Here is a 9,049-nt window from a genome sequence, read left to right on the forward strand (position 1 = left end):
AACGCACGGGAACTTACCTATTTATAATAGACTAAAATAATTTTATAAAATTTTAAATTGATTATGAAACTATACTATTGCATGAATTGCTCCTATCTTTTTGAGTTACAATTTGATAAATAAGCCAAATTTAGATATTGAAAAAAAAAATAACTAAAAAATTCTGATGTTAAAACGTTTGAAAGGGGAAAAAATCAGAAAATTTACTGGCATTGCCTAGAAATTATTGAAACAAAACAAAATATATATGACTATCAAATAAAGAAATATAAGAGAAAGATAGGTTACCTTCAAGAGAATAATCCATAGTTATAACAGTTGAAATTTGCTAAACTATTTCAAATATTGCAAAAAATTGAACCCAAAAATTTAGATGGTTAAACTTTCAAAAGACAATAAAATTAAAAATCAAAATATTCAGAACCTACAAATTATAAAAACAAAACAAAAAAAAAAAATCATTATTGCGAGACAATTTCAGTAAGGATGGAAAGCTTTTCTAAGTTTTTTTTATCCAATTCTTCCTAATTGATGAAAAATTTGGTTCAAATATTGTCGAACATTTTGAAGGTGCAAATAATATAGGCTTCCAACATAATCTTTAATTAATAAACAAAGAAGCATGACACCATAAGAGAAAACATAAGATAACATATAGTGCATACCTTACTCCACAGCTGTGAGAAAATATCTACACAAAAAGAATTGAAAACTTGTACATACGTCTCCATAAGGTAAAACTTAAGGTTATATAATCTAAAATAATATAGAATATAACATCTTTGAACCACATAAAAAGTTAGCAAACTTACTACAATACTTGTAGTTATACTATATATTATAAAGTACTATTCCATACAAAACAAAAGCAAAAAAAACTAACTCACAAAAAAGAGAAAAAGCAATAGCAAGCGTACCAAAGAAATTGAAGCCTAGGATTTTCTCTCTTAGTGGAGACGGACAGAGGAGATTGCTCTAGAGTTTTCAAAGATTTTGTCTTATATATATATATATATATATAAAAGAGACTCCTGTTAGGACTCTCTCATTATTTAGTTTTAAAAATTAATTTTTTTTAAATTAAAATGATGATGTGGAAAATTATGGGAATTTCAAAGGTTTCAGTTTTATATATATATATATATAGATTAAAAGGGAAAAAAAAATAAAATAAAAAACTTAAAAGTTACCATTGCATACTAAGAAAACAAATAATACTAATAAATTAATGCAAATAAGTTATCATTTTGTCCTAACAAAAATTCAAAAATTACAAAACTTAAAAAAAAAAAAAAAAAAAAAAAACTTTTTTCCTGTACCGGCCTGTATTGCCCGAAATTGGTCGGTACGAGGCTAGTACGGCCGGTATTTTTTCCGGTACGAAACAGCGAGGTTGAGCATACCGAATTACTGGCCGGTACGGTATATTTCGGCCGTACTAGCCGGTACGGTACGGAATCGATAACCTTGGTCCACATTCACCTTTTCCCAGCATACCAAAATTTTCTTCTTTTTAAATCAACACAACAACATGCTAACTTCTAAAGAGAGAGAGAGAGAGAGAATGAAGCAACTGATTAATTTTTTTCTAATATACATTCAAGAATTTATTAGACAATAAATACTCACAAGAAAATGAAAACCCTGTATTGTCTCCAGACAACTTCTTTTTCTTCTTTGAACCCTTAATCATGCTTGGCTAAGAAATTAAGAAATATTACAATACGAGGTCCAAAAAGAAGCAAGGGCTTCTCCACTTTGATTCCTATTTCAGCTGCACAATAGTGGACTCTTTCCCCGTCTATTATATATGTCACCCAATCATAAGCACCTAACTGATTTTCATACAAAAAAGCTATAGAATCCAAAAACTGAATATATATATATACACACATAAAGCATACATATATATACGCATTCTGGAGATTTATATAAAGGTATATTACATTTGGAAAATGGATTTCAACAGGTCTCTCTTCCAAATTTGACAAGGCAGCACACCTGCAAGAACATATTGTGAAGCACACATCAATATGCAGATTCTATTATCTTCTACATTAAAATTACAGAGGAAGACAATTGCGGGAACATAAATTATATTTGCGAGGACACATCAAACTAAATTAAATTAGGAAGAGGAACTTTTTTTGAGAATAAAACAATAGTATGTTTCTACTAAATTAACACCAGTGCAGCATGACACCTATACATAACAAATTCAAATATCTATCTATTGATTACGATGCTAAAAGCAAGTGCATGCAAATGAGTTCTTACTCAAATGAAATTTTTTCATCCCATAAAAATGGGGTGGAGGGTGAGGTTGTGGATTTAAGACTTACTAACTAGGTGTGTGTAAAACCAAAAAAAAAACAAAAAACAAAAAACAAAAACAAAAAAAAAAAAACAAAAACAAAAACAAAAAAGAGCTCTAGCTCACATAAAGGAGGGGCTGCTTTTCCAGTGACTCTCCTGATTCTAGCTATATGCACAATTGAGAAAGTGAATCAATCAAGTGCACTTCTTCATTTTTTTCCTTTTATCAATGAAACAGCAAGCAACCCTGTAATTGGTGCCCAATTAACAAACAAAACCCAACACAGTGAGTAACTTGGTATCTTTTTCTTTATTGGTAAGTTATACAATGGGTAACATGGTAACTAATAAAGAGTTTAGAGGATACATTGATACAAACACTAAACTATACAGATCTGGAACCACTGATACATTGCTGCATAGTATCCCTCACTGGTTATAAAGCAAATATGGAAAAAGAAAAAGATACCAAGCAAATTGGTAAGTTAAATAGGCTAAAACTTTAGCAAACGGTGGAATAACAAATACACTTCTTTTCTGTTATAATACAAAAGGATGCTAAAAGAAAGATAAAGACAGGCGAAATTTTTTGCAAAAGCTTTACGTTGGTCTGAAACTAGTTTTCTTCTTTTATGTTAACTTTTTCTGCTCCTTTCAATGATTGTTTTATAACAAAATGATGACCATATAAATAACAAAAAGATAACTCAAGAAATGATAATGGGAACAAAAATTTTTTTAACCAAAGGCTCTTTTTTTCGGAGGGGTGGGGGGAGCAGGGGCTTTTGTAGGTGGGGCTGGAAGGCTGGTTGCAGTGTCAGTGCAACGCATGCATGCAGCTTTCCTAATATATGCTTTTGCAATTGGTAATTTGGTATGCTACGTAACCAAATAATGCTCGTTATTCTACCACTAGTCTCAAAACTTCAAACTAATAGGAAAGGGTATATTCACTTACTTAACCATAGTTGTCAAAACGTGAATAATATCCTTGATCAATTTTCGATTTTTTCATATTGTGTATTGTAAAATACACATACACTTAATAAAATTTATATATATATATTAGATTTACACATATAAAAGGTATATTCATTATAAATTTGAAACATATTCAACTAATGACTAATAACTAATATGTAGTAAACTTTAAAGCTAATTAAATAAATCAAATTAAAATATGTTTATAATGTTTACATTCAAATTGATTAAAATTGATAATACATGACATATGAGCCAAAATAATAATTATGTTCATCATATTCATCATCTTGCTTAATCAATTCCATCTAAGTCAACGTTATCATTGATTCATTATGTTCATTATCTTGCAAAATTATATCTTCATTGACATTTCCTTCATCACCATCAACATTTTCCATCTCTTGTTTTTTAATAACTTTTTCTTTATATTTCTTTTTGGCACTCTAGCTTCTAAGACTTATAGTAATAGATAATAATAATAAAAATAATAATTATATTGTCATTTAATACCTTATTCATAGTATAGAAAATAAATTTGCAAATGTGAAAGTGAATTATCAAGTGTAGTCCAAATTTTGTAAGGGGGAAAAATCATGGACATGTTATTTTATTAGACTCAATCAAATATGCCAATTTATTTGTTAAATCAAAGCACAAATTGAATCGTCCCCCCCCCCCCCCCCCCCAAAAAAAAAAGAAAAATTAAAACCCACATGTTTCTTTATCATCTAATACACATGATTTTACGAAACAATACAATATGCATTTGTGCATTGTATGATTCATGAGTATGGTCGCTATGTATCTACGATACAATACCTTAAGTAACAACTATGCACTTCACCATTATTCTAAAACTATCACTCACATGTGGGTCTAAACTTTCCCTTAATAAGTGGGGCCCAATGTGTGGAATTTTTACTTGTAAATGGGAGATAGGAGGGAGACATGATTTGAACTCGCAAGCATCTTTTGTATGATAACAACATGATAAACTAAACACTTGCCCCAAAAGCTTAAGTTGATGGGAAAGTTACTCACTTAACCATTATTCTATCAATGACAAGTCTCAATACTAGTGAGTTAGTGCCTTACTGTTCATCAAAGCGTTTTGGCAGCTTTTTTCTTGACAACATTCAAGCTGAAGTTGAACTTGTTCTACAATCTGATTCCCAAGAGACATCACTCTGTGGTTTTGTAGGTGATTGAACTGTGGGACTGCGGACCCGGCCATTATGGAGTTCAGAGGTGTTGCTCTGAGCAGCCAAGTACTCGAGAGCCACGACAATATCACCAATAAGAGGGCGGAAAGTTGGCTGCTCCTGAATACACATGGCAGTAATAGCAACTGCATGATGCAAACAACGAAGAGGGAAGCGCCCTTGCAACAAAGGATCTACTAGTTGAACAAATTTCCTTCGGTCCTTTAAAAATTGACGAGACTGCAATGGAAAAACAAGTATTAAAACAAAATAATCAAGCAATATTATTGCGCTATACATGTTTTTCATTTGATACATAAGGCAGCTGCATTTTCATCACTACAAAGGAACATGACTGGACTCCCAATCAGCCAAATTGCTTGGATGATTATGATCCAAACTCATACTTAGTGTCCAGCAGTAAAAAGAGTACATTGAGAACAAAGATCAGATGATACAGCCTTACTAATGCTCTCTTTTTCTTTCCCCTGATAAGTAAGTAATGCAATTTTATCGATGATCAAAAAGCCTTACTAATGCTTAACATATCAGCAATTTATAAAGAGATGCTTTCTTTTCTTTTTTCCTTTTAAGGTGAGGGGCCTGGGGGAGAATGAACACTGATGTGCTGGGGAGAATGAACACTGATGTGCTAGGGAGGAAGAAAGAGATAAGAGTTAGCTCACCCAAGTAACAAGGTTCTGCTCTCCTGGCTTCTTAGTGGCGTCTATTGCCCTCCGGCCGGTGATCAACTCCAAAAGAACCACACCAAAGCTATAGATATCTGATTTAAGGGTCAATTTGCCACTCATGGCATACTCTGGTGCACAATAACCATAAGTTCCCATTACTCTAGTTGAAACATGAGTATGATCACCAACAGGTCCAAGTTTGGCAAGCCCAAAGTCTGACAGTTTTGGATTGTAGTCATTGTCCAGCAAAATATTTGCAGATTTCAAGTCACGGTAGATAACAGGGGGACTTGCTTTGTTGTGGAGATACTCAAGGCCCCGAGCTGCACCAACAGCAATCTTTATTCGAGTATTCCAACTCAGAGGGTCTTTGCCAGGGTCCATATCTGAGTCAGAAAGTGCATCATCAGTCCAGTCAATTACAGTAATTCAAATAAGATTTTGCAGCTGAAGTGTCTACTGTACTCAGAAAAATCTCTTCCTGCCTAAGATAGGAACTTAGCAGAAAAACTATTTGTTACACTTCATCTTTCCAGGGGAAGGAGGAGAGGGGGGGGGGGGTGTTGGGTGGGGGTGCTTAAAAGAATTCCTACTCCAATCTTAGACAGTTACTTATAGTAAAACTAACTTCTACTAGATTGCTTGCTAATTTACCACTCAATTTAATTAGGGGGCATGTATTGGTGACACTGCTTGAAAGAAAAATACTGAAACCATGGTCCCCACACCTGGTTTAAAGACAAATATTGGAGATTAAAAGGTTCTATTAAACAGGAGGTGCAGAATTGAAAGGAAAATAAATCATTTGGAAAGTACAAAAGAGCAAATAGAGATATAACTGGACTTCATAACTGAGATACTTACCAAAGAGATGATCTTCCAAGCTACCCATTGACATGTACTCATAAACCAAAAGTCTTTGATCTCCATCGGTACAATAGCCAATCAAGGTGACCAGATTAGAATGGTGTAACAAGCTTAACATGAGAACCTCCACAATGAATTCCTGAAACCCCTGGAGGCCATCATGATTAAGTTGCTTAATTGCAACAACCTGCTTATGAAAACAAGTGATTTTCATAATTAACATTAGCAGGTAATTCAACTTGAACTCCCCCTATATAGCAGGACAGCTAATACCAAATTATTTCCAAACAAAGGCATTTTTTATTTAAATAAATACCAATAATTCCAATACGTTCATCCATCCATAATCCAGCATTATATAATACTCCACATAAAAATTTCACAAACATTGCATTTGGATATGCAAAAAGAGCAATGACTGGAAAAGAGAACTCTGTATCCAAAGAAACCATTTCAATAAACTAACGCGACATTACACCTTTTACCAAATTATCTCATTTTATGTTATTTTAAACAAACATCACACATGAAAAATGCCATGCCTTAGAAGCTAATTATATCAGATTCATATCACTAAGTATCTAATCCATCCATAGGTTTCACTAAGAAAACATAGTTTATGCTTCCATATCATATTCAAGAAAATTTCACTAAATATCAATAGTCAATTCCATTCCTCAAAATTCTTATATCCCAATGCAAGCAATGCAGATTTTCAAATCATCTAAAAGATACCGACAGTGTTGTATAAATGTATGAGAACTCACCTGATTGGCTTCAAGTTTGCCCTTGTAAACCCTTCCAAAACCCCCTTCCCCAATTAGATTCACCTCCTTAAAACCTTTTGTGGCCGCCGCAAGCTCACGAAATGTAAAACTACGAGCTGCACTGGATTTCGGGTTGCCACACTTTCTATCATTCAAACCCTCTTTGCCTTTCCCATTCTCTGCAATGTAAACACACAATTCAACTCCCATCATTCTCAAAATCAAAACCAATAAGTTCTTCCAAAAAATAGAAACAAATTTGAGAACAAACATCAAAAGTTCAAAATGGCTATGAAATTCCTACCATTATGATTAGAGTCCCTCCTTCCCTTTCCACTAACTGCAAATTCACATCCCAAAACAAAAACATATACATATTAACAAAATTGTTTCAAAACAAATAAAGGGTCAGAGACAAAGACACACATAGACAGACACAGATACCTGAGGAATCAGCAGAATGACCAGAAGTAGATCGTGGGGCATTCTCAGTTTCGACCCTGCGCACACCTTTCCTTCGTGGGTTAATGCAAGAAAAGCAACTCATTTTCTCTTTACACTCTCTTTAACAAAGACACACACACACACAAAGAACCACCTGAAATGAATTTCTCACCCAAAACCCAACTCAACCCATATCTCAGATTTCTCAAAATTTTCACATACCAAAACCCCCCAAAAGAACAAAAATACTAAGCTCAACCATCTCCCACTCCGAAAGGAAAGAGGGAGATCAGGAAGCCAAAAAGCTAGAGACACAAAGAAACCCACCTCCTAAAAAGAAAAAAAATTTAAAAACTTTCTAAAATAAATCCAAATCCTTTATTAAAACTTAAAATATTACCAAATAAAAATACAAAGCTAAATTTTGTTTATCAAAATGCCGGCTTTAATGTGTCAAATTTAAGACAAGGGCAGAACAGAGAAACCAAAAAAAAAAAAAAAAAAAACCAAAATTACGCGTAAAGGAAAAAATAATACGTGTGAGATTGCTCTTAATTTTAGCTAGAGGGAGCGACAAATTTAGCGGCACAGTTGGCGGTGACTGTGATTAATAACAGCTGGAAAATTGAAAATACTTTATTTTTTTACTCTTTTTTGTGCTTTTGGAAATGTGTGGGCCTTTTTTGAAAAAAAATTTGTGAATTTCTTTGCGTTTGTGTTTGTTTTTCACCGTTACATTTATGTTTGTGCACAGAGTAAATTGTTTTACACGTCGCTCTCCATCCTTGTCACCCTGATTTCTAGCTTCTGTTTCGTCAAAATTACGGTTTTGGACATGTGGTGAGCTGGTTATTACGAGTTTGACACTGACAGTTTCGGCCCAACTGAACTGGGAACTGGAACTGAACTCGCTTTATGCGACCGACGTTGCATTTTGTTGGAGTCTTTATTAAGATTGGGATTTGGGATTCGTTGGATTGTGGATTGTAAAATGCTTATTGGTGGGTTTTTTTTTTTTTTTTTTAATGTTTTAAAAGTTTTAAAGCTTCAAAGCATCAATGTCAACGACTTCGATGCGCGTGACTGACGTGCTGGGATCGCCATTCTGATTCCGCGTGGACTAGTTGGCTGACCTCCTTAGATTTTGCACACATCCTAGTATTTTTCGAGTGCTGTAAGGAAATTATTTTCAAATTTTACATGTGATTTGATTTATTTTTTTAAGAGTAAATAAAATACAATCGACACGTCTAAGTTTTGGTCTATAAAAGAGAAGAAAAAGAGTAATAGTTTAAGGATAAGGTTGGGTTTAGGGATTATATTAATCGGTTTTGAGATATTTTGAACTTGGTTGGTATTAGCTCGAATCTTAAGAAGTATTGACGGTATTTTACCTTATTATTTTATATAGTTTTGTTTTTTTTTGAATAAGTTACACTAACTTATTTTCAAAGTTTGAAAAACAACAATCAGATCTAGAACTTAAAAAAACTGACACGTTATTTTTTTAGTTAGTAACAACTATAATATGCTTCCAAATCTTAAACAGATTCATTTGACTAAACCATAATCATGGTTAGGGATTTTTTTTTTTTATAACGGCTATTTCTTGTCACCATATTGGGGTTACAGTTTGGTCAAGAGAATCAAAATTTAGAATATCTTGTTATTGTTATTAGTTGAATGACTAATGTGTTGATTTTATCAAACCCCAAGTAAGGGGATAAGGTTTAGAAAGGTTGAGTGTTACTCTCCCAAACTTCGATAGAGTTTTGTG

At 33.3% G+C, this 9,049-nt stretch overlaps 1 protein-coding gene across 2 annotated transcripts; it reads right to left on the reverse strand.

Moving 5' to 3' along the window:
- Positions 1-1,565: 1,565 nt before the first annotated feature.
- Positions 1,566-7,772, reverse strand: LOC115974645 (probable serine/threonine-protein kinase PBL21). Of its 2 annotated transcripts, XM_031095086.1 has the most exons (7): positions 7,273-7,772; positions 7,133-7,168; positions 6,829-7,007; positions 6,059-6,248; positions 5,189-5,580; positions 4,396-4,742; positions 1,566-2,001 (listed from the first exon to the last, which is right to left on the reverse strand). In XM_031095086.1, the coding sequence occupies exons 1-6, from the start codon at positions 7,373-7,375 to the stop codon at positions 4,437-4,439; spliced, it is 1,206 nt and encodes a 401-aa protein (XP_030950946.1). In that variant the 5' UTR covers positions 7,376-7,772; the 3' UTR covers positions 1,566-2,001; positions 4,396-4,436. The 2 variants fall into 2 exon arrangements, with proteins under 2 accessions (XP_030950946.1, XP_030950947.1); XM_031095087.1 differs by lacking the exon at positions 7,133-7,168.
- Positions 7,773-9,049: the final 1,277 nt, after the last annotated feature.

The sequence above is a fragment of the Quercus lobata genome, chromosome 2 (genome assembly GCF_001633185.2).
Source record: "Quercus lobata isolate SW786 chromosome 2, ValleyOak3.0 Primary Assembly, whole genome shotgun sequence".
NCBI lineage: Eukaryota > Viridiplantae > Streptophyta > Magnoliopsida > Fagales > Fagaceae > Quercus > Quercus lobata.

Coding starts and splice junctions, on each gene's coding strand:
- LOC115974645 (XM_031095086.1), bottom strand. CDS start 7,375: ATGAGTTGCTTTTCTTGCATTAACCCACGAAGGAAAGGTGTGCGCAGG. Junction 5,581..6,058: donor CTTGGAAGATCATCTCTTTG/GTAAGTATCTCA, acceptor TTTCTGACTCAG/ATATGGACCCTGGCAAAGAC. Junction 4,743..5,188: donor AGCAGAACCTTGTTACTTGG/GTGAGCTAACTC, acceptor TTTCCATTGCAG/TCTCGTCAATTTTTAAAGGA.